The following is a 26,364-nucleotide window of genomic DNA, read 5'->3' as shown; positions in this document are numbered from 1 at the left end:
GAATCAAGATGTGGCTTAGGTCTCAGAAATAAGGATGAGCTTGGGCTAGACCAGGTATAAGAACAAAACTGTGGGTTCTTCGAGACTGGAGCTGCTGAAATTCTTCCTGTTGATTCATGGGATTGGTCCTAGACTTAACTAATGAAGACGCCGGGGCCTGAGCTGGAGAACAGGGCAGGTGAGGAAAGGGGAGGCGAGGGGAGGTGGAAGCTGGGAACCAGATATAATCCCACACCATCGCTTGACCTCAAAGGCGTTTATGTTTTCCAGCATTTGTGAACACGCTGACATATCCAAAAAACTACACAAAATGGTAAAGACTATTCTGTCCCCCGGCCCTGACCCAACCCCCACCCCCCCCCATACACGATGAAACAAACACCCCAGAGTATCAGGAAGACCTTCACTGCATTCCTGGAAATTGTTTCGAGCACCTTCTGTGTGCCAGGCACTGTGTTCGGATCGAGACTTCAGTGGAAAGTCGCACCTGCAGTGGCACCTGCCTGGGCTTTCAGCAATTATCTGGGCGGTCAGATATGCAAACAAGTGGTTTCAGTCTGTGCAGGAAGGGCTGTGCTGGAGGAGTTCCTGGGTCACATGGCCTAGTGGGGCCAGGGAGGGGCAGGGGGAGGGAGACATGGAAAGGAGACACAATGCGATGTTTTCCATGAGCCATAACTATGTGGCTGTTTCCAAAGCAGAACCCAAGACAAGTGTGAGATGGTCAAAGATCATGGCTTTGGAGACTGACATCCCTGGGTTCGAATCCTTCCTCTGCCCCTTACCGTATGTATGACCTTGAGCATGCTACTTTAATCTCCGTAAAGCTCGGTTTTCCCCTTTGATCATTAGGGGATCCAGAAAAAAAGGCACTAGAAATACCTTTATTACTTTGTATAAAGTCCATACCCCTAAGAGGATGAGGATAAGGAAGAATAAAGGACAATTCAAGAAAAAGGTATATGTCATACTGTCTACTAAAATTGCTTACCATTTATTCTTTTAGGATTAGTAGGTTGTAAATCTAATGAGATGCATACATGAAGAACTGTAATCAATTAGACACTACAGTAGAAATGGATCAAACTATTTCCTCTTCTTGTTCCAAATTCCCTCCAAAAGCAGTCATTATGTTATTTTTCTTTGTCCTTATATAGATGTATTTAGTGGGACCTACCATATAAGCCTGCTCTGACAAAATTCCATATTATGCTTATCATCAACATTGGCTTCATCAATATTGATGTTGGTGCCTGGGTGGTTCAGTTGCCTGAGCATCTATCTGACTCTTGATTTCAGCTCAAGTCATGATTCCAGGGTCATGGGATGGAGCCCTGCATCCATCCATGCTAAGCATGGAACCAGTTTAAGATTCTCTCTTTCTCTCTCTCCCTCTGGCCCTCTCCCCCACTTGTGCTCATTCTCTCTCTCTCTCTCTCTCTCTCTCTCTCTCTCTCTTAAATTAAAAAAAAAGAAGCAAAAAAAAAGAAAAAGATTGTCTTTAAATTACCAAGAATTCAATCAAAACAATGAAAAAAAAAAAAAAAAGTGAAGACACAACATAGAGGAAACCTGACAATCCCTTGGCTCCCTTTTTGTGCCTTCCTGTTCAGAAGTCTTCTCTTCTTTGACTCCACAGTGAAAATAGACAGCATCTCTTTGACAGCAGATAAAAATACTAACTACCGAGGATAAGGTAGAGAAAATCCGCTAAGTCAAGATGTGGCTAGAATTTATGCTGGTGAGTCTGCTCACCACGTTGGATGACTGATTCTCTACAGCCGAGCATTGACCATAACAGCTTTCTCCGCTGGCCGAGGTCAGTGCTTAATGGTGATTGTTTTGACTTCAGTGAAAAATTCGTAAGAGTCTTTGGCTCCCTCTCTGCCTATCCCGGAACTCTTCATCCCCCCGAAAGGGAGGTTCAGCTCTCTGATGAGCCAGCAGTTGGTCCAGACCAAGCCCGACTGCAGCTTCTTAGCCACTCGGTGGACACGGCCCACGTTGCTTGACCACACAGTTGCTGCCAACCCGTATTTAACACTGTTCGCTCTTTGAATCACTTCCTCCTCACTATCGAAGGGGACGACACATGTCACTGGACCAAATATCTCTTCCTTCATGCAGCAGGATTCATCCTTAATGTCTGTTATGACTGTGGGAAGCATAAAATATCCTGCTTGATTCTTGGGGGGGAGACTCAACGTATCCACCCCTTCACCACACAGAATTCGGGCCCCTTCGGCGCGGGCTTTCTTGACGTAACTTCTGACCTAAGTGGGTAGAAACCATGATTAGCAGCACCTTACCATTTGGTTTTACACAAAGCAGCAGAAAATTCAATATTTTTGAATCATCTACATAAAACGTGTAAGGTCATTGCTAAGAACTCTAAAGCTGAGGGGCACCTGGGTGGCTCAGTCGGTTAAGCGTCCGACTTCGGCTCAGGTCACAATCTCACGGTTTGTGAATTCGAGCCCCACATCGGGCTCTGTGCCGACAGCTAGGAGCCTGAAGCCTGCTTCAATTCTGTGTCTCCTTCTCTCTCTGCCCCTCCCCCACTTGTGCTCTGTCTCTCTCTATCAAAAATAAATAAATGTATACAAAAATTTAAAAAAAAAGAACTCTAAAGTTGACTACCTTATTGCTCAGCTGCTAAGCCTGAGGGCAGAAGTGCTCTGACCATCATTTGGGCATCCAGCCCTCATACGTTAGAGGAGAGGAGTCATTTATTTAATGTCTACGTGCTGGGCACATGGATAAACGCTTTTCAGACATTCTCACTTAATTCTCTCAAAACTCTATTAGCTATGTATTATTATCCCCTCTTTGCTGACAAAATTGAGCGTCAAAAAGGGTAGATGGTCCATACAATGAATAAACAGGAAAGCCAGAATCCACACTCCGGTATAATCGGTAGTTAAATACACAAAAGAATAGTTGCTCACTTTTGGGAGGGACTGTGTCCACTGCAGAATATGGGAAGTTGAAGGGTGTATAAGATTTCATTAATGGCCAAGATAGCTAGGCTTCCAGAACAAATAATTTCTAACTTCTAGTCTCATTACTGATTATATTCTAAAAATATATCTAGGCAATAAAGTATAGCTAACTATAATGGGAAATAAACTATGTAATAAGTAAACCCAGTGACTCGGGGACAATGACAGATGTTTACTAATAATGGTTGTAGAAATGACTCATTATAAAATGATACGTATGGTTATGTCTGGAAGGCTTGTTGCGGTCACAACATTATCCTGCCCCTGAAGGGTATGATAAGCATAGAAGCCGTAGAAAAGTAATCCCCCAAATTAAAAGCATAGAACAGCAGTGAGGTGGTCCATCAAAGGCTGGGTACGTTGAAATCATACTTTGGCTTCTTACTTATCACCTATCTATCTGAGCATTCTGCCCCAGTATCAGATTAATATTTCATCGTAGAACTGTATTCAACGTAGAGCTATGTGTTCACTCTGTAAAAATAAAAAGGTAATGTTGTTCTATGATTCGTTTCGCTCTAGTTTATGGAACACTTAATAAGCCATGAAGTCAAACACTTTCAAAAAATAGAACATTTGGAGCAGCTCTGCATTCCAAGCTGCTACACGGTTCCCCCCCAACCCGTGCAGGGATCTCAATGTTCTTCCTGAAAAGCCCTAGTCTAGTTTGCGGGTGGAGACTAAATGAGGTCTGGACTTCTCCTTCCTCCTTCCCGTATTCTCTTACTCCTCTTGAAGCAACCCACCCAGATTAACTAAAACATGCCAAAGGTCGCATCCTGCATGAACAAGAGAAGTTGAGGCAAAGGTCCCCAGGGGCCCCTGCTGGTCGCAGGACCAGAACTTTCTTCAGTGATTCAAACTCAGAGCGTTCTGGCTTTAGATTGTCTCCTCTACCCAGAATTTCATGATTATCTATCTCTTAGAGGTTCTTGGCTCTAAAACATGAAAGCGTCGGTTTTCAAACTGTGAACTTTTCAAGATATTTAATATATAAGATGACTCACACTAAACTGAATTTATTTTCTGGGGAAAGTATTACTGGATGATAGACTATCTATACTAGAAGCTCAGGAACTGAGATTTTCAGTAAAATCTGAAAAAAGAAAACATTGTGACTGGTAATATACCATAAAATGTAATAGACTATTATTACGGAACTTTTTTGAGAACAGAGAGTAGTTATTACTTCGTAGCTTTGCACGTAAATCAGAGCACAGAGGGCAGATGGGAGTGCTGGGGAGCCCAAATGTTCAAATCCCAGGGCCTCCACTTACTCGCGGAGAGATTTCAAATGCTCTATGCCTCAGTTTCCCCTCTGAAAAATAAGATTAACATTCCCACCCATTCCTAGGATTCAAGAAAATCATGCATGTGAAATATTTAGCGTGACGCCCGATACGCAGTAAGTCTTATGGATGCCAGCTGCTCTCGGTGCTGTTGGTGAAGAAGGAGATGGTGTAACACACGATCTGATGCTTACTGGCTAAGAGACTTCAGAGATGCTCCCACCCTGCAGGTGGGTTTTTTTTAACCTGACAAAAGAAGACAGGAAACTGCCAAAGTGGACCTTTGTTAGGCCTGAAGCCTGGCCCTGTCGGGGGAGGGCACCAGCCAGGATCCCCTGCGCTTCCCCCAGCCTCACTGTCAACACTCAACAATTCCGTCTCCAATTACCCGCATCTTTGGGGAGGCTGGCATATAGGCAGATTCTCCAGACAGTCAAGTGGAAAAGAATTCAAGGGGGTAAAAAGAAAAACAAAAGTGAAAACAAAAAGCAACACCGTGCAATAGGCGAAGAGCCTTTTCTTCACACCTGGAGGACAGAGTCGCCTGCAGCTACCTATGCATCCCCTGGGTCTCTGGGAACCTGAAAAGTCACAGGTCCTCTTAGGAGCATGCTGTGTCTCTGTGGGTTCTGAGTCCTTTGCCATTACAGGACAACCTCGACATATTCTAATGGGATTCTTCTGTCCCTGAATCGCCACCTATCGCGACAGCCACATAGAAGTAAGATGGACACAGACGCTGCGGGGCTAATTTGCAGGGGACAAAGACCCCAGACGCTGCAGGGCTAATTTGATTCGGAGAAGATATAGACAAACTGCAGAAGAAAACAAAGATGGCAGCCAGACCTTCCTTAGCACGCAGCCCCCCAAGCTTTCCAGTGAGAGGCGAGGAAAGATGCCCACCAGTGGAACGTGTCCGCTGCCTCCTCCGTCCCGGAGGGTTTGGCATACTGGACTGAAAAGAGTCCCACCGGAAAGGCCACATTTACACTTCCCTAGCTGCTCCCATGAGCTCCCCGTCAAGGGCAGAGGTTACCCAGGGCCTTCGCACAAGAAGTGATCTGAAAGCACCTGTCAGGGGTCCACCTGGTGGGAGAGTCAGAGAGGGACGCTGTGATTCCTTGCATCTGGGCACACTTGCTCCACGTGGAGCAGCGACGATGGCAGACATCCAGGAACCCTCTGAGCCCCCGCAGGATTGCCCTAAGGGTTCACAAGGGGAGGAAACGTAAGTCCACCTGAGGGGCGCTCTACACGAGGAAGGAGGGACCACAAACACGAGAGACTCCATAGACAGCAGCGGGTTGATACGTGGTGGGGTAACGGGAATAACATCTTTAGTGTGCTTCCCTAGAGAAATCAAAATAAAATAAATTGGCCAATGATAAAAAACTATTTTTTTTAATTTTTTAAATGTTTATTTTTGAGAGAGAGAGAGAGAGAGAGAGAGAGAGAGTGCATGTGGGGGAGGGGCAGAGAGAATCTGAAGCAGGCTCCAGGCTCTGGGCTGTCAACACAGAGTCCGACATGGGGCTCAAACTCACAGACTGCATGATCATGACCTGAGCCGAAGTTGGGTGCTTAACTGAGCCACCCAGGGACCCCTTTTTAAAAACTTTCTAACTGTGTGTACAAAATCTTTCTCCTTAAAAGCAGTAGGGTCATGGAACTTTCTAAAATGAGTGCAAAGTAATTAACTTTATTTTATTTTAATAAGGAAAGTAGCTAAGAAATTATTTTCTCTAAGGATCGAGGAGAAAATTAAGAGACGTTGGCTGAAAAGTCTGCAGTTTGGCTAACGGTAATGTGCTAACGTCAGTTTCTTGGTGTGGACAGTTGCACCGTGGACATGTAAGACGGTAACAAAGGGAAAGCTGTGTGAGTGGATATAGAAACCATCTGCCTTCTCTTCGAGATTTTTCTATAAATCTTAAGTTATTCCAAAATAGAAAGTTTATTTTTTTTCTTAGTTATTTGACGGAGATAGAAAACATTCATGAGGGTAAAAATATTCGGGAGTGTTCGAAAACTTCTGTTTGAAAGATAAATACGTGCTTATGTTTGAATGCGGTCAGGAAAAAACTGGTAACTGTACCCGTCACCATTCTCAGGGTTATTCATGGAACCTCAGTAACTACCTTGAAATGATAGTAAGAAAACAAAATCCAACTGCCACGTTAAATAAATGCCCGTCTTGCCAGCATAATTTGGTTTCACAGAAGATGGCATTTCTGGGTGGCCATACTGGGCCTAAAACCTTGTCAGTGGCTCAAGTCTTGAAAACAAACTAAAGATCACGTATGGCTTAGGTTAGGGTTCTTGCCCTTTGTCCACAGCTTCTGTGGCTACGCTAGAAGCCATGGGGATCTCTCCTGCAGAACCATTTCACACATTCTCCCCTCCTCACCCTGCTTCCTGCTTCCCTGGAGAAAATAGAAGAAATAAGAAGAGACCCTCAAGCTACTACACCCTCCATTATGTGCATCTCTGCTTCACAATATTGTAAAAGTCAAAGTTAAAATGCAGTTAATCTGCCACATCTGTGCAATGTCAAAGATTTCCAGAAACTTAGGTAAAGGCCCTGTCCCTCAGAGGCTAACTGATGGGAGCGTATCTTCCTTGGTGGCCCTCAGTCACCACAGCTGAAAACAAGGTCCCCTAGCCCCCAATTCTATGACTTCTTTTGGGAGTCACATCAGGTAATAAGTTAAAATGACCTTAAAGACCTAAATTCCACAAACCACCCAAAGACCATCGATGGCTTCTCCCACATGGACCACCACTCACCTTACCAATTACGAACCACCTAATTAGGATCATGCATGCTGGCCCTTCCAGAATTCCATCTGCTGTAAGCCAGAGGCAGAATCCTTTCCACTGGGAACTTTTATCTATGGAAACTCCTGCCTCCCTTAGTCTACATCATTCTTATTAGTGACCCTTATGTTTTGAAATTTGACTTCCTCACTCTTGATTCTATCTCCATGCTGACTTCCTAGATTCATTCATTCCGTGTAGATGCTGCTTTAACTTGGACTACATTTGTGTATTCGTATCTAATATTTCAGAGACCATTTCCTATACAGGTCCGAATGCTTGAAGAATAAGGCAGTAATTAACAACATTTCAAACCATGGATGTGTGCTGTGTCCTACACTGAGCTTATGCCCAAACTCACATTGCACAGATGTACTTACTTTTTCCAAATGAGCTTTACTTATCAGAGCTCCCATGTTGGCCGATGGATCGGAGGGAATGCCAACTTTCCACATTCTGGTAGCTGCTACAAACTTCTTCAAAAATTCACTATAGATGCTCTTCTGGACAAAGATTCTGCTGGTACAGAGGCAGATTTCACCCTGCCAAGAATGACATGTGAGGACAATGACAAGACACCCTCCTTCGTGGATAGGTCAACGCGGCAATTGTGAGCACCTGGCAGTGGCCAGGCACTGGTCTAGGCAACGGGAGATGGTGACAAACCAGAGAAAGTCCCACCATGAGGGCCACAGAGTCTTGTGTGGAAGACAGACAAGAGCACAAGTAAATGAGCTCAATCAATAATATAATTTCAGGTCACGACCAAAGCAATACAAGAAAACTAAGCAGAGGCTAGGAAGAGAAATTAATGGAAAAATACAGCTCTTTTACTCCCTTTTAGTAGAGGGAGTCCTAAAAGGCTCTTATGAAGAGGGAGTATTTGAATTCACACTGACTGGGGTGAAGGAGCTGGCTGGGGCTGGATGTCGAGGAAGACAGTTCCCAGCAGGAAGTGTAGAGGGGCTGCTGGATGCAGGAGCGAGCTTACAGTGGTGCGGTGTGCGAGGCAAGGCAAGACAGTGAGCGTGAGCAGGGCTGAGCGGGAGTATAGGCAGGAATGGGGTCGGGGAGGGTAGGAAATGAGGGCAGGAGGTGAGGAGCAAGGCAGTATCATGCAGTCTCACAGGCTCACAAGGAGCTTGCACCTTGCTCCTGGCATCATGAAAAGACCGTGGAAGCCTTTAAGCTTTAAGCAGCAGGATGATGTGATGGGGTTCACGTTGTGAAAGGATCCTCCCAGCAGCTGTGTGGAGAATAGAATGGAAGGGAATTCGAGCAGGATCAGAGTAGAATTAAGAGAGTGTTCCAGAAGTCCAGATAAGTGGACGTAGCTCGAACCAGGGCAGGCCCAGTGGACATGAGAGAAGTGGTAGGCATCCACTGACGTTCCCAGACTCGAAAAGGGACATGGGACCCCAAAAGTGCAAGGAAACTGGTATAGATCCTCTGCAGAACAGACAGGTTTCAGGATGTATCCTAATAATTGCGGGGCGCCTGGGTGGCTCAGTCGGTTAAGCGTCCAGCTTCAGCTCAGGTCATGATCTCTCGGTTCACGAGTTTGAGCCCCACGCCTGGAGCTCAGAGCCTGGACAGCTGTGCTGACAGCTCAGAGCCTGGAGCCTGCTTTTATTCTGTGTCTCTGCCTCCCTCTGTCTCCCTCCCTCTGTCTCTGCCTCTCCCTCATTTATGCTCTGTCTCTCCCTCAAAAACCAAAACCAAAACCAAAACCAAACAAAAACATTAAAAAAAAAAAAACAACTGAACCGACAAGACTGGTTGATGGGTTATTGAGACAGAAGGAAAAGGAAGGGTAAGAATCAGGGTGGCTCCCAGGTTTTTGATGGAGCCACAGAGCAGATGGTAGTGCTCTTCCCTGGGAAGGTGAGCCCACGGCAGGGAGAAGATCAGCACTGCAGGGAAAGGAGAGTGAGGGAAACCGGAAGTTCTGCTTCGCACAGGTAAGGCTCAGACGCCTAATCGTCACCCAAGCAGAGGCACTGAGTGTCCTGGGCTGAGGTGCTAACAGGTGCCTGAATGAAAAGTCATCCTTACTCTCATTTGGCTACGCCATGCAATCGTTCGCAAACACCATTCTAGACACATCAAAGCATTATATAGGTTTGACAAGTACACGTACGCATGAACAACTATTTTTGTCCCATTTATATTTGTTTGACCTTCACAACAATCCTAACAATAGAACGTTTCTAATTATCTCGCTGGTTGTGCAAAGATGCACTGTCCAAATTAAACACTCACTGTTTGGGAGCAATAAATTCTCTCTGCCAGCCAGGATCACGGTTGGAACCATCTGCCCACCTGGCTTGGGAAATCTCCCAACACGAGTGCCCTCCGCCATGTGCGGGAGGCAGGGGAGGGAGTGGTAAAGAGATCTGAGGGGTTAACCAGTCAGGGTTTTCCTGACTACTTAGTGCCGGGAAAGCATAGGTGAGACTAGCGTCCCTAATGGCATGACTTGAGAGGAAATAAGAGAAGGGAAATCTTATTGATTGGGTGCCCATTGTGCCCCAGGCACAGCGCGGGATGCTTTCCTCATGATACTCCTGTGGTGTACTAGCTTTTCCAGTTCAGAATTAGGAAATGAAGTTTGACCAAACACAGGCCCAAGGCCCCCAGGCACAGGAAGTTTCAACTTCAGTCTGACTGATGTTGAAGTCCGCGTTCGTTTCTTCCGAGTCCCACGGCATGTCTTAAGTATGAGTGTGCCCCACTCCAAAGGGGAGTACACACAGTGGAGATGTTTCGAAGGAGCCCGTTGTGTCCAGTTGAGGAGGAAGTGCTCACTATGTGGGACTCATCTCTCGGCCAAGGAAAAAGAAATCAGCCCCTCTATTTTGCCTAAAGTCTATTTGTTGTCTCGAATTAGCCAGGTGGGTTCATGTCCTTTCCCACCGGCATTTAAAATACACGCCCCCCCCTTCCCCCCAAGAGGAAGGCTGTCTGAGCACTTCGAGTTCTTGCACAGTCCTTCTGTGCACTGGGAGTGCATTTGCCACCATGCAGAGGCCACTGAACACCCCCTCAACTATGTCTCAGGCCACGGTTTGTCCCCCCACCGCACTGTTGTCACTAAGCCACCCAAATGCTCGATTTCATTGTTCGTTTTGATCCTTGTTGGTTTTAATGATTAAAATAGCTGTATCATAAAATTGCAAGTCTATTTTCTCAAATCTGAAATTGAAGTCTATTGATTCAGAAACACTCTATACACACAGATATATCTGTATATAGAGGTGCGGACAGAGATACGTAATCAAACCACTTTCTCTAAGAATTACTGCGAGAGAAATCATTACAATTGTAATGATCCTGAAAAACCACCGTCAAGAATGTTTTTCGCTCGACACTCATGAAAACCCTACTGGAAGGCATCATTCTTGCTTCCGTGATTTTACAGGTAAAGAAACAAAGGTTCAAAAGGCTTTGCAGTTTATTCAGGTTAAATAAAGATCTATCTCATTCTACTCATCCTTCTATGACAGTCCTCTTTCATTAATTCTTTGCCCTCTGCTAATTTTTTTTTTTAAAACAGACCCTTTGGAGAGGGGCGCCTGGGTGGCTCAGTCGGTTGAGCGTCCGACTTCGGCTCAGGTCACGATCTCGCAGCTCGTGAGTTCGAGCCCCGCGTCGGGCTCTGTGCTGACACCTCAGAGCCTGGAGCCTGCTTCTGCTTCTGTGTCTCCCTCTCTCTCTGCCCCTAACCCACTCGCATTCTGACTCTGTCTCTCTCAAAAATAAATAACCATTAAAAAAAATAATAAAAATAAAAATAAAATAAAAACAGACCCTTTGGAGAAAATCATTCAGTATTTTCGTATACCTGTTGAAGGTCAAGTGTGCCCCCAAAGCAGGTACAGGTGTCCTCTTCGTGATGCTTCCAGTCTGGTCTGTCTGGGCTGGTTTTCCTAACCCTTTGGGATGCCATCGAAGAATTTGCTAAAAACCGTCGCCTCCAGAAAAACAACTGCTTACACAATTTCAGGAGATGAAAAGTTGCCACGACTCCATGACACCCATGACTCCAACATAAGAAAGGTGCTGTAGGCTTGGTTTAGGCATTTATTTCTAAGTGTGTGGTGCATTTAGGATGCTTTGGGGGAGCAAAGGTTCACTGGAGATAGGACATTGAGACAGCGAGAAGAGAATGAGAGTGACTCTATGAATTAAGGCAGAGAAAAGCTTGGAGAAACAAAAAATCAATCATTTTGCCCATGGCCAGTACCTGACAAAAAGCTGTGACTCAGAAAGAGGAGCTTGCTAAACAGAAGCTGTGACTGTACAAGACCACAGATGGACATCGAGATAAAACAGACAGTCAGCAGAATAACACAATGTAACAACCTCTTCTCACTGAAATAGCACCAGACTGACCCGCTCACTCCTGGCTTTGTACTGTGATGAAAGAGATCCTGTCTGACAGGGTCACAGAGTTTAAAAATAAACAAACCAAAAATGAAACGAAACCAAATAAAAACAAACAGAGCAACCCAGAGGACGTACCTGGTTGGCAAAGCTGGACCTGACGGTCGTGGGAATGCACTCCTCCAGGTTGGCGTCCTCAAAGATGATGGCGGGGTTCTTGCCCCCCAGCTCCAGGGACAGCTTCTTGCAATGGGGAGCACTCAGCTGAGCGATCCGCTCGGCGGTGGGCTGGCTCCCCGTGAAGGAAATCAGGGGTACCTCTGGATGGGACACCAGGGCCTCGCCTACCTTGGGCCCCGTTCCAAACACAATATTTACCACACCTGGTGGAACACCTGGATGGGACACAGTGACAGTTACACTAATTCTTCTCGGTATGTTGAGAACTTCTGTTACACAGACATTCTCTTGGAAAGTCCAATAGCTTGAATGGGTGGGAGGAAATGTCTACGGCCGCCTCTAGTTTAATAACAAAGCTCCATGCGCTTTGCCGTAGAAAAACGAAGAGTAGAACATTCTCTCTCTCTCTCTTTTTTTTAATGTTTATTTATTTATTTTGAGAGAGAGAGAGCCAGCCAGTATAGAGAACCCCAAGAAGTCTCTGCACTGTCAGCTCAGAACCCCATCCAAGGCTTGATTTCCCAGACCGTGAGATCTTGACTGGAGCCGAAATCAAGAGCGGGACGCTTAACTGACTGAGCCACCCAGGCGCCCCGAAGATTAGAACATTCTAATTAATTCATTCCATAATATTGACCAGGCATCAGGGGCTGAGGACGCAGAGATATCCTCAGGCAGGTCAGGCCCTCTAAGGTAGAGAAGCCCTGCTCTTAGCTGGCATCCAGAAGTCACAACGCAGTGTGAACACGTTAAGTAGAGGGAAGAAGAGATTAGACTATCCTGGCCCAGGGACGTGAGGGAGGCTCCTCTGGGAAGGTGAGTATTGAGTTAAAGGTCCTGTGTCTCATAATATGGACATACCATTACACTCCTGGACTGACGTAAAACACCAAGGACACCCGAACACGGGTGCCCCAATCTTTCTATCATGAGACCCTACCTTCCTACATTTGCGTGTATTTTTTTTTTTATGTGTTTATGGCTTTTCTTGTTTATTACCTATCCAACACTGGAAGGCACACTAAAGGCAGAAATGGTGTCTGTGTTTTGCTCCCCACTCTGTTCCCCGTGCCATGGCCTAGTTTGTCATATAGATTAACACTGCTAAACGCTCACATTCACTGCGGGTCAGTTATTGCTGCAAGTGATTTACATCCATCCCATCTCCCAACAACTGATGATGCAGGTAGGATTTAATATCCTCACCTCACCCAAACTGAGGCAAAGTGAGGTTAAACGGCAACCATTATGAGGCAAAACCGGGTGTGGAAGATTAATAATCAACTAAGTGGATGAATGAACAAATACTTAGCATACATTATCCAAATCCAAATATCTTGACTTTGTTTGAAAGCTTTAAGTGCCCAGAAAGAAAATCTGTGTGCAATTGTGATGTGTCCAGGAAGCTCTTAGGTTTGCTTGGAGGTAGCTGAATGTATTGCCTGTATTTCTTCAGCCTTGAAATGCAACAGAGGCAGAAAACCTCCAACGTGTAAGGTTCTTGAACTACCCTGCTGCTAGGACCTTTTTCCGTCCAGGTTGGCCATTCTCTCCTTCATAGAAACATACTTCATGGGATTACAACCATCTCTTCAAGAATATGCTTTTAAAGTATAAATAATAAGTTCTCATCAATGATCCATTATCATCGCGAACACCTTCCCGTAGAGCCAGAGTCTTAGCCTGATCACTTGAGGGGACAAACGAGGCCCCATTCAGGTGAGCCTCAGGGACAGGTGTGAAGAATCAACGTGGCATCTGACAAAGCGTCACCTCTAATGGCCCCACCGTTACAGTCATGTGCACACTTATCGAAACCTAGTCTGGCTCGATCCTGGATCACAGGTCACTGCCACAGAGGGCAGACCCAGACCCAGACACCATGTGAATGCAGGTGAGCCCTGCGTTGGGACAAAGAGGAGGTTCAGGAGGGGGGGCCCCATGGAGGCTGATGGGAGAGAAACAAGGACAGGTTCCCCATCATTTGCAGGAAGGGGTCTTAATCTCCATCAATTATTACTGGGCATGTGAATATTTGCCCAATATTTTCTTTCTTTTTTCTTTTGAAATGTTTATTTATTTATTTTGAGTGACAGACAAGACAGCATGAGCCGAGGAGAGACACAAAGAGAGGGACGCAGAATGCAAAGCGGGCTCCAGGCTCTGAGCTGTCAACACAGAGCCCGATGCGGGGCTCGAAGCCACGAACCCACGAGATCATGACCCGAATCGAAGTCAGACACTTAACTGACGTATCCACCCAGGCGCCCCTGCCCGATGTTTTCTGATTGGAGTTTGGGGGCAAGAGAAGGTGGGCTATTGGTCAGGCTTTATAAATCCTGAAGGCAAAAATGGATCAAATCCCTTCTAACGTTTACAATAGCATTTTAACGAAGAGTGAAGAAAACTTAGAAACACCACACATTTATAATCCAGGAAAGTGGGCTCATTTCTTCCAGGCCAATTGCCTTCTACACAACGGCGTAAACACTTTACATTTCCTTGAGCTCTGGTGTTAATATGTTAAGAGCTACATACTGGCCATTATTTCTCAGTACCAGTTTGCCATTCGATGGAGGCAGTAATGAAATTTTTCTAGAGACACCTGCCCTCTACCCTTAAGATATTCTGGTTATCAAAGGAAGAAGGCAGCCAAGTCGGCAAATACCAATTCGAGAAACCTCAGAATAGGTGGCTAACGGATAAGAAAGGGCACAAGGTCCCTCCCATGCTAGGATGTGGCAGGGTGGCAACAAGCTTAAATTGGGCAGAACAAAAATAGGAAGGCCAGGGGCACCTGGGTGGCTCAGTCGGTTGAGTGACCGACTTCAGCTCAGGTCATGATCTCATGGTCTGTGAGTTCGAGCCCTGCGTCGGGCTCTGTGCTGACAGCTCAGAGCCTGGAGCCTGCTTGGGATTCTGTGTCTCCCTCTCTCGCTCTGCCCCTCCCCCGCTCGTGCTCTGTCTCTCTCTGTCTCAGAAATAAATAAACATTAAAAAAAATTTTTTTTAAATAGGAAGGCCAGAAATCCACTTTCAGTAGACCCTCCAAGAACAAGGGCAAACATTTGGTACCCCCAAGAAGAAGCGAATACTCTAGGACTTGCAAAGAGTTACTCGCTGCGTGCTTTTTTAAATGATTGCACTTCACAGGAAGGTCATCTGCCAAGTCTGTTTGAAGTCTCAGGACTAGAGGACTGGCTCTTTAAATATCCAGAACGCACCAGCAGGTCATTTTAGCTTTCTTTTTCTTACACCATTAAAAGCGTCTCTTACATAGTCTCAATGGAGAAACTGAGGGCTTAAGGCAGGTGCAATTTGAGGGGTGCCTGTGTGGCTCAGTCGGTTAAGCATCCAACTCTTGATGTAGGCTCAGGTCATGATCCCAGGGTCATGGGATCGAGCCCCGCATCGGGCTCCGCGTTGCACATGAAGCCTGCTTAAGATTCTCTTTTTCCCTCCCTCTTCCCATCTCCCCTGCTTGTGCCCTCTCTTTCTCTCTAAAATAATTTTTTTTAAGGTGATATTTGAGCCTTATGCTCTCAGTGGGCCAGAGGAAGGAAGTTCAGCAAAGCCAGCCCAGGCTGGGAAGGAGAGAAGGACCACCTTGGTATAGTCAGTTTATTTGTTCACAAGAAAGAAGATCAATGCTGTGCAAATACATGGATACATAAACCTCTCATGCAGACCAGGTTCTGGGTGTATGGAAGGGGAGAGTACTGAGGGAAAGGAATCATCCTAGATCAAGACGTAGTTGACTTCAAGAGAGCACGGTTCTGGGAACACAGCTCTGTGGCCCACGCCCCCTCCGTGCGTTCCCTCCCCGACATGGATCAGAGCAGAGCCTAGGTCCCACTTCTGTTCACCCGGGGGACCTACAGTCAACAGGCAGGGAAGAACTGCCTTGGACCCCCGCAGACACTAGGCACTTAGTTTTGCAAAGAAGGGCATTAGAATGTGATCCCTCGTGGAAGGAAGGAATGACAGACAGGTGGGGCGTGGGAGAGGTCTCCATCTTTCTATCACACACCCTCCAGGAGCCTAGGGCATCCATAAATGTCACCTCAAAGACTGAGGATGGAGGGCCTCATTCCTCTGTACAATACAAGGGAAATGGGCAGCTAGACTAGGGTCATAAGGCCACAGTTCAACCTGCCATCTAAACCTTGGAGTCAAGAACTGGCTCAACTTCTTTAGAAGCCAATATGTATATTTTTGCTTGGAGAGATGAGATATCCAGAAGGGGGAGGGATGGGCTCTTTCCAACCACCTACTTTACACATATGGGTGAGCCCAGCTACCTTCTCTGCGGGCTTGAAGGACGTATGCACAGCGGAGACTGACAGAAAGACAGCCTGTTTCCCACCATCACCCATCATCCCAGCCCAGAGTGAGTATGGAGACCTGAGCTGAGGGACCTAATAGCGAGGGGCTTTCCTGTGGGTTACAAGCTGGGGCCTCCCAATGGTTCCCCTCTAACCCTGTGCCCACGCTGAGTTTACCCCAGAAGGTAACCAGGAACATACCTTGAATGTGACCATTACACTATTCACAAAAAGAGGGCAACGAGGGGCACCTGGGTGGCTCAGTTGGTTGAGTGTCAGATTTCAGCTCAGGTCATGATCTCACAGTTCATGGGTCTGAGCCCCGCATTGGGCTCTGTGCTGACAGCTCAGAGCCTGAAGCCTGCTTCGGATTCTGTGTCTCCCTCTCTCTGTGTGTCCCTCCCCCACTTGTGTCCTCTCTCTCTCTTTCTCTCTCTGAAATAAATAAACATTAAAAAAAAAAAAAAAGGACAAGGAACCATATTGCATCAGCTTCCACATAGTGGCTCCAAGTGCTAGGGAAACTGAGGGATATATATTCAAATCTCTTGAAAATGGGCTATTTTGAGCAGTTACTCTATAACCATACACAAAAGTGCCTAACAGTAGCCTTATTTTCATCAAGGTTAACACGTAGTCCAAACAGATTTAAATTGACCATTGAAGACACTCTCTGGGGCCCGCTGCTGTCGGGCTTGAGGCTCCCCGATTGTACAAGTCTCTGTACTGCCTGCCCCCTGCTGGCGGAAGGGTTCCTGCGGCAGCGCGGTACACGGGGCCAAGAGAGGAAGCAGTGTGATGAAAGGGGTTTCTCGGGAAAAGCTCAGGGAGACAACAAGCAAAGATGTCGATGGAATCGATCTTGCTCTGAGCGGATTTCCATCCAAAATAACTTTTCAAACGTCAGCGACGCAGAGGTGGCCGCAGCCCGCAAAACTCGCAACCCCAAAGCCGATCCCGTGCCTCTTGGAACCCGCAGCTAAATCACCTGCTGTCTCCAGGAGTTTGCACATCATCCAGGCGGTCACTGACGTCAGCTCGCTGGGCTTGGCTATGACGGTGTTGCCGGCAGCAATGGCCGGAGCCACCTTCCAGGTCAGCAAGTAGAGTGGCAAATTCCAGGGGCTGATCAGACCAGCTGCAAGAGGACAGAAGCACCTTCAGCAATGGCATGCCCCTCAAAGCAGGCTGGCCACACTGGGTTTCTTCACGTGGAGCTCCTCCCTCCCGCATCAAAGTGAAGCTTACTATTCTAAAAGTCCCCAATTCTGCTATTGGTAGCCACCTTCAGGAAAAGAATTCTGAAACGTATCATATGCCATTGTGCCTCTTCAAACTATAAATCGATACAATTTACTCTTTTCTTGATGTCGTAACAATTGTATTGATGAACAAACAGCAATATAAGTTCTAGGACCAAGAGGCTGTCACTTGTCACTAAACAGTTCCAGCTGTGATGAGTTTTGAGATTTATAGTCTGATGTTCACATTTTTTTAAACCTCTCTCTCCATCATCAAATTGTCTAGCTCCTACTTAAGGTTTTCCATCACTGTTTCTAATCTGTTGTGGATTAAGACATAAAGTCTCAAGCTTTTTAGAATCATTTGTAAAATAAGAACAAATCAGTAATGAGCGTGCCCTGTGGGGGCCTCCTACTAGTAAGGCCGATGAATTCTGATGCATAGACTGCGAAATCCATTTTGGTGAGCCAGGGGATTTTTTAATAAAAAATTCTCTCTAGGTTCTCACCTGTATCATGAGCAGATAGGATTGCTAAACAAGTGATAGAACCAGCATCTAGAATTTGTTCCCATGCGATACTGAAACCATGCGTAGGCTTCCAACCATAAAACACACACACACACACACACAACCTACCTTATGAATAAGTAAATGGATTCATTTTATTTTATACTCTTCCCTCAAACCTGTGCTGTGAAAGTAAACATACACTCTATATTATTATATTTCTCGTTGGAAAATCTTTTCTTTAGGGGATAACAGTATTTTTTCAGCATTGTATATCATCATGCTTCTTAGAGGAAGGTTTGAGCTTCTCTTAAATGCCTTCAAAATGTGATTTCCAAAGGGTTCAAATAATCAAAGTGGTAAAATATCCCATTTTCTTTCCTTTTAATTTATTTTATCCTGTCATAAAATGTAATAAATATGGGAGGTTGGTGGGTTTTTTCCTCGGAGGAACAGTGACATCTAGTGGATATTTTGAGACATTGCTCATATTTATATGGCCTCCAAAAGGAAGCAAGAAGCGGCCCGGCCCGTTCAGTCAAGGCTCACTTACCCGGCACTGTTCTAAGTGCCCTACACTTACTAATTCATTTAATCCATGTTAAAATATATAAGTATAAAATTAAACTATTCTCTCAGTTTTTCAGATAAGAATCGTGAAATATACAAATGTTAACGAAACTGACCCTGCACATATCCAAAATCCATGCTGTTAAGGACAAGCCTCTCTGGAAAGAAACTTTTTTTTTTTTTTTTTGGTGTATGGGGGGAAAATCTTTGTACGTGAATTTCCTCTCGGTATTATTCCTTTCCTGGTAATTTCCCAGGAACGATGTTTTCGGAATAAGTGGGGAATTTGACACAAAGAAAAATAACCTCGAAATAGATTTTTGTGGCCCATTAATTTTCAGTCCAAGTAGAAGAAATCAGCTCTTTCCTTTTTCTGGGTCTGTTCCCTTCGATCGGTGCTGCAGGACCGACGGGGCGTCCCTCGGCACCAACCCAGTGCAGGCTTTCACCCAGCAGCACCTACCGATCCCCACGGGGGCCCGCAGGGTGTAGTGCAGACAGTCTACGTGGTCCATGTGTGTGCACTCTGATGTGTGGTGCAGGATGGAGGAGGCGAAGAACCGGAAGTTCTGCACAGACCGGGGGATGTCCATGGTTCTTGCCAACGTTACGGTTTTCCCTGTAACAAGTCAGCAACAGGAGGCACAGTCAGTGCAGTGGAGACACCACCGCACCTGCATCCTAACTCACGCTCACGTAGCCTTGGTGCCTTCCAGCCCCGGACCCCAGCCCTTGACTACACGGACAGCTGATCATGGTTTCATAAAGCTGTGAAATAATTAGGTATGACGTTATAAGATGGGGGGGGGGGGGGGGGAATTAAAACGGAGTCAAGTAATCTTTGTGGGTGGGGGAAGGGTTGAACAATTGATAGCGATCATGAATTCGCCAGATGCTACCACTCCGCTCACATCAGCTGTTTCAATTCAGAATCACCCTGCCTTGTGCAGGCTACAAAGGGGTTGGAGTAATGGGTGTTAGGACAGCTGTATCTGCACGACACCATAAAACCCCTCGGACAGACATACGCTGTACATGAAATGTCCCCCAGCACGTGGCAGAGACCCTCAGATGGGCACGTGACAGAGCGACCAATGGCATCCGGGGGTTGGCATGTGATGCTCGCTCACCATGTGCCCCATGCACCACCTAGCTCCTGGACGGAACAAAAAGAGATTCCGGACTTTTCCTTTATTCTCTTTGGCAATTCCGGGGGACTCCCCGCAGCAGGAGCACCAGCAGGAAACATCTCCTTCTTAAGGGCTTAGACTCAAGCTGCTTCCTAAGTTTAAGCTGATATATAACACACATACCATTTTAAAAGATCTTGGGTTTTCCTAACAGACGTCCCTCCAAGGATTTATGGGCATTTACTCCATTATCCACACCTCTGGGACGGTAGTTGCTTTGGGAGCGGAACGCTGACCTGTCGGACTCTTTCTGAACAACTTGACTGTAACTGCTCTTCAATTACCCGCGCTTAGAACCCCTCTGCCTAGGATTGGAGAATTGCAGGATCAGCCCTCCTCTTCCTCTCCCCCCATATCCGTGCCCTTTGCCAAGCATCTCCGCCGTGCCTTCCACCAAATGGACAAAATGTATTTGCTTTCCTGCCCTGGAACCTGGGCTCAGCTCTGACTTGCTGTGGCCATCAGAATAGGGCAGACGTGGGCCAGATGCCAGACTCCCAGGTGGTTCTGCTTTCCACCTCTACCTCTGCCATGAGAAGCGTCGTGCAGGCTAGCCCGATGGGAAGAAGGTGCCCTGAGTCCCATCCATTGTGGTTAAGAGGCAAGAGGTCCCCTGCCCAACCGGAACGAGGGTGTGAATCTCCAGCGTCTGAGTAGTGGTACGGCACTTGCCATAAAGCACTGCTAAGAGGCGGCTGCACTCACCTTGGTCTCTGGATTCCGCCTGGGCCAAGTCCTCCAGGGATTTCTCCAGCAGATCCGCCAGCCGGTGCAGCACCTGTGAGCGCTCCTGGGGGCTCCTGGCCGACCAGCCGGGAAACGCTGCCCTGGCGGCCTCCACTGCAGCTTCGATCTTTGAGGAGCATCAGGAAGACAATCACCTTAGGACTGTTGCTCCTGAGGTTCGAGGAATCCAGAAACCACAGCTCCACGCATGCCTAATTTTTTTCAGCCTAGTTTCAAATATGCAACACTTGCTAGTGCCGAGTTACCTGCAAAGTGGTGTTTTTGTGACCGGTGAATCAGGGCACCACAAAAACAAAGAAGAGGGATCCGTTTTGACCAAGGTGTGCAGATGTGGCAATCAATCAGATTATTAAAAAGAAGCTGTTTGAGGGGCGCCTGGGTGGCTCAGACAGTTAAGCACCCGACTTCGGCTCAGGTCATGATCTCGTGGTTCGTGAGTTTGAGCCCCGCATCAGGCACTGTGCTGACAGCTCGGAGGCTGGAGCCTGCTTCAGATTCTATGTCTGCCTCTCTCTCTCCGTCCCTCCCCTGCTCATGCTCGCTCTCTCTCCCTCTCTCTCTCTCTCTCAAAATTAAATAAACATTAAAAATAAAAGCCATTTTAATTTTAACAGATGCACGTTTTCAATCATGTCAAAATACACATTTTTTTAATATCATAGGGAGGGGAAACTCATCTAGACATGTAGAATCTCTAAACTTTTAATCCAGCTCCAACACATCTGAGAAAGTCTAAAATTTTGCTTGAAATCATATCTACAAGCTCTTTCCCCTCTGAATGACTAATTATAATAGCCATTTACTAATTTTTCTGTATAAAGGAATGTTAGACACACAAATTATTTCATCTAACCTGTTCTAAAATTCTAAACCGTGCCTATTGCTATGCCCATTATGCAGATGAGGAAACTGAGGCACAGAGCGCTCAAGTCACTTAGCAGAGGTCACACAGCCAATAAGTGGCAGTATCAGGATTCAAACCCAGATCTTTGTGGCCCCCGAGACCATGGCTGGCCTTCTGTGGCACAGCCTCAGTCCCTGCCCCTGCCGGGCTCTGCCCAGTAAAAGAGGCCTGTTGGGGAGGAGGATATCTGTGTTTGAACAGATAGTTTGGAGACCTGGTTTTGGAGCCAAATCCAAAAATATACAGGGGAAGGTACGGGCAAGGCCAATTCATGCAAGGTGGAACGGGTCTTGGGCTGCCTTTGTCTGCCCCTTAGCAAAGTCTAAGCAGTATCTTTTCCAGAGACAGCAAATCTATAGCCTGTGTCTCACCCCTCTCCCCTCTCACACACGAGAAGACTATAATAACTCACCGCGTGCTTCTACCCCTGGGCTCAGACCCAGCCTCAGAATCCTTTTCCACAGGCTTCAGGTCACCACGAGCGTCTTTCTCATGTCACATGATCTGACAATTCTGCTGCCCTCTCCCCCCAAACCCGACGTACATTCCTCCTTTGCTTTCTTTATGCAAACAGAGTCCCTCTCAGCGGGGCTGAATAAAGGATAAAATGAGTCTCATTTTAATTATACATTTCTGGGGGAAAAAAATGGTGTTTTCATTTCAAAAGCTGAATCTCTAATGTGGATCCGCAGAAACAATGAAGGAAGAATGTGGGCACCAGAAGCTGCCGTCCGGCCGAGGCCTGGGTGCCCGCCAACAGGAGGAGGGTTCATTCCTGCTGTGGTCAGTACAAAACGTCCTCTTCCTGAGGTTTGTCAGTGTAAAAGCTAAGCTTTTCACTATGCAGAGAACTCAAGTACAGTCATGTTTTCTAAGTTGTCTTAGAATACATGTGAATATAACATGAGCATACGCTAAGACTTAGGAAGCATTTACTATTTGCCAAACACTAAGGGCTTTACATATACCAGTCTGTTTAATCCTTAGAACAACACTATAAGGTGTTATTATTATCCCCATTTTACAGGTAAGGCGACTGAGGAACACGGAAGTTCAGCTCTAAGTCAAGACCACACACACTAAGTTGTGCAGCTGGTCTTTGAAGCTAGGTGGTCCGACCCCAGTCTGTGCTGATGACTGCAAAGCTATCATGTAAATGCCACCATACGTGTGTGTGTGGCCACTGATCTAAGCATCAGAGATGAGAATGTTAGCTCACTGTCTGTCATCTGTGGAATAAAGGACGATGATAAAGTCTTATTTGTAGGCTGTTACGACTCATATTGGGGATAATTCTGCTGTTAGCAAAACCAGCAGCACTTTCTGTGAGTGACTTTCTGTAAAATCGGGCATGTAGTTTGTATGTGGACCATAGTTTTCAAGCCAGAAAAAGCTGGGATTTATGGGGATCAGAGAGAATATTTGCAGGGAAATCCAAAATGTTTATTCCTCTACCAGCAGGTGCTTCCATAGTACATTCTGTCTTCTGAAAAGGCATGAGCCGTTAGCTGCAGAAAATATTTCAACTGAATTTGTCTTATTTGTCGTTTTTAACTTCAGTTTAGAAAACACCCTGAGACCAGGAGGACTGGAAAACACAAAGCTGGATTTCCCACATCTATCCCAGGTCATTTGAAACAAACAAAATTGTGGGTTACAGTTTAACCAATAGATTAGCCAGTATTTGCAGACTTTAATCCACAAGTCTAAAGGTTTTTTTAATGAAAGACAGATTTAAAATATTATTAACAAATGAGAAATAATAGCTTAGTATAGATGAAGGCTTGTTTATATATCTTTATTAATATATGAAGGTTACAATTATCCTTTAAATAATCTAGTTCTTTGTGCCTTAAGAAATAAAATCCATTAGGCATTAGATGAGCATAGGTACATCAGCCACATTTATCACCCCAGACACATTTACATTCTCAATACAATAAGTGATATCTAATCAAATGTATCTCCACCATTTTATAAAATTTCTCAAATAAAATTAATTCAATATCAATAAAAAATTTTTAACGTGTGTGCCATTAAGCACTTTGAGTAAGAAAAAGGATGGTATTAAATTTAAACACAAAACTATATGGGAATTTGATTTTGCATTTCACCATTCAAATGATCAGTTTTACTTTACCAGATATTTTAAAAACATAAGGAATTATTAAAGGATAACCTAAAATAAATCCCTGGGTTTTTACTTTTGCTTGTTTTTAGAGAAATAAGTTTTTCAGAAAACCATGAATACAGTGGCAAGTTTAGGCAACACTTGGTAGAAAAAAGGACACAGTAATACTGATCATTCTTAACAACTAATAGTTTTTAGTAGACACCTATTAAGGAATGTCTGAGAAATGCAGCCGTGTGTTAAGCTGCCTAGACTAATAACTTGCTTCTGCAGAGTCACCTGGGCTTTGTTCCGTGCACAGATATCACCCCTTTTTTTAAAGAATATTGTTTAAGTTTATTTATTTATTTATTGGGGGGAGGGGCTGAGAGAGAGAATCCCAGGCCGGCTCCGTGCTGTCAGCGCAGAGCCCGATGTAGGGCTCGAACCCGCGCACCGTGAGACCACCCTGAGCTAAAATCGGAAGCTTAGCCGACTGAACCACCCAGGCGTCCCAGGTAGCCCCTTTTGAAAGGTCACATGACACTGCTTCGCTTTTACCTTAGCACCTGTTTTCACTAACCAAAAGAAACCCGAAGAGGATTTTCACTTTTAGGAAAAGAGCCATTACCATAGTCTGTACTTCTTTCCCAAAAGCAAAGTTGCATGACACGAACTTTCAGTAAGTGGAGGAGACTCTGCACTTTATGCCATTTCCACAGGTGTCGTAGGAAGGCTCTCTTTTTGATTGCGGGGGAAACCTACATCCTAGGAGTCCGATTACAAAGCAAACCTTCCCAGAACTAAAATCTTCCTGTCCGCCGATGTTTAACAACTGGGCACCTTTTCCCAATTCCCCTTGCTCCTAGAAAAAAGTAAGTGACGTGTAATCATCCAGACACCAAGTACATTTCAGTCTCCCTAAGTGAACTACTCACCTCTTCGTTTCCACTGTCTGGCACCCTGCAGTATACTTCCCCCGTGGACGGATCATAAGAATCGATATATGAGCTACAAGGTACAAACTTTCCATTAATGAAGTTCTCCAGCGTCAGAAGTGCCTTTGTTCCGGCCATGGTGGAGACAACTCCTGTCTTTCTCCCCACCGGTGAGGGAGTCTCCCTACCCTGAGTTTGCCTTGTCCTCACCTCCAGCCCCGACGTCCTCATTTACCAATCAGGGAATGTGGGAGGCGTCCTGACACTCAGGAGCCTTCCAGTCTCCCAACTCTAAGTGAAGAGAGTTCTGGAATATTTCACAGACTTCCGGTACATTTTGAGAAGGGGATAATAACCTGGTAAACTAACATCAGCTTATGTGTTCATGGCCCTTTGAAATGTCAGAAGGTATCTGTGTATCTCCTTTTATTGCATTCACACTATAAGCTTTATTGCTCAAACACTGAGGGCCAGACCCTGAAGCAAGTCCTTGACACGAATGTACTCATTTATTCCCCACAGCAACCCTATATAAAGTGTCATTAAATCCCCTCTATTGTAGAAGAAACCGAGCCTCAAAGAAGTCAATTTGTCCAAAATCGCAGTTAGTAAGGAATGACCATTAATCCGTTTTTCTCCTGATCATGTTTTTCCTCCACACATCGCTGCCCTCACCCCACAGAGGTAACTGAAGACAGACACCCTCTCTCCATCACTCATCTGTGTTTCTCTTTACCTTGCCTGCCTTCTCTCTGACCGGTCCCTCCATCCCAAAACCAGCAGCTTACCAGCCAGATGTGCCATGGCAATAAAGACACAAGCCAAATATATGCATGGTGTGTGTAACACACAAGGGATTCATATCTGTGATGTGTGTAAGAATTTCTATAAATTGGTGAGGGAAATGAACAGCCCGATTGAAAAAAATAAGCAAAGGCTAAAAAAAAAAAACCCAGATAACAACAATTCGTAGCAAAAGGGATGCGATACACGATTGGCTAATGAAGGTATGAGAGGTGCTCGGCCACACTGTTAATCAAAGGACGTGAAGGACAGAGAGATGCCCTGTCTCCCCATTGAGAGACAGTACACATCCCCCGTGGGCAGCATGTACTCTTCCGTGGGCTCCCAGGGTGGGAGGGCTTACAACACACCTGGGAAGGCAACCAGGCAGTTGTCAACATTTTTTTTTATATTTATTTATTTTGGGGAGACAGAGAGACAGAGCACAAGCAAGGGAGGAGCAGAGAGAGAGGGAGGCACAGAATATGCAGCAGGCTCCAGGCTCTGAGCGGTCAGCCCAGAGCCTGAGGGGCTTGAACTCACGGACCTCAAGATCATGACCTGAGCTGAAGTCTGACGCCTAACCCGCTGAGCCCCCAGGTGCCCCGGAAGCGTCAACATTTTAAATGTGCCCACTTGGAGTCTGGTAAGCCTAGGAATCTCTCTCACAGAATTTCTTGCTCTGGTGCAAGTAGCTGAGTCACAGGACATCTGTTTGTATGGTCATTTAAAAACTACGGGGCGCCTGGGTGGCTCAGTCGGTTGAGCATCCGACTTCAGCTCAGGTCGCGATCTCACGGTTCGTGAGTTCGAGCCCCGTGTCAGGCTCTGGGCTGATGGCTCAGAGCCTGGAGCCTGCTTCTGATTCTGTGTCTCCCTCTCTCTCTGCCCCTCCCCCGTTCATGCTCTGTCTCTCTCTGTCTCAAAAATAAATAAACATTAAAAAAATTTAAAAAAAAAAAACTGTGAAAACCATAGAAATGTCTACCAACTGACAAATATGGTAATTAGTTGTGACACCCACAGTGAGGAATATTATGTAGCCATTGAAAGGATGTGGAATTAGGTGAAAAAAGAGAGCTAGTGGATAATATGTCCTATATAATCTCCTTGGATGCCTATTTGATTGAGGGGTTGGAAAGGGCAGGGGGAGTGAGGGTTTTTTCCTCTTTTTACTCCATACAGTTTTAAATTTCATGAATACTTTGTGATGAACCTTTATCAATAAGCCACTTTTGTAGTTAAAATTTTGTCAAATGTGAGATATCAATATTCTAAATTCATTGGTCATTTGGGATGTTTCCTGGCTGTGCACAACCTTAGATCCTTAGGGCTTCCCTGCTCCCCCCTTGTTGGTCTCTAAATAATCTCCA

The 26,364-nt window shown here is 45.7% G+C and overlaps 1 protein-coding gene across 1 annotated transcript; it reads right to left on the bottom strand.

Moving 5' to 3' along the window:
* Positions 1-968: 968 nt before the first annotated feature.
* ALDH8A1 (aldehyde dehydrogenase 8 family member A1) lies at positions 969-24,421 on the bottom strand. Its single transcript, XM_019420509.2, has 7 exons — positions 24,209-24,421; positions 20,215-20,362; positions 18,783-18,938; positions 16,988-17,137; positions 11,633-11,889; positions 7,489-7,650; positions 969-2,273 (listed from the first exon to the last, which is right to left on the bottom strand). Exons 1-7 carry the CDS (start codon positions 24,344-24,346, stop codon positions 1,821-1,823), a joined length of 1,464 nt encoding a protein of 487 aa, XP_019276054.2. The 5' UTR covers positions 24,347-24,421; the 3' UTR covers positions 969-1,820.
* Between the last annotated feature and the right edge of the window lie 1,943 nt (positions 24,422-26,364).

Source organism: Panthera pardus, unplaced genomic scaffold (genome assembly GCF_024362965.1).
Source record: "Panthera pardus isolate Hobbes unplaced genomic scaffold, ASM2436296v1 HiC_scaffold_17, whole genome shotgun sequence".
Lineage (NCBI taxonomy): Eukaryota > Metazoa > Chordata > Mammalia > Carnivora > Felidae > Panthera > Panthera pardus.
Note: the sequence above shows the minus strand (reverse complement) of the source record. Positions and strands in the feature narration are given on the sequence as shown.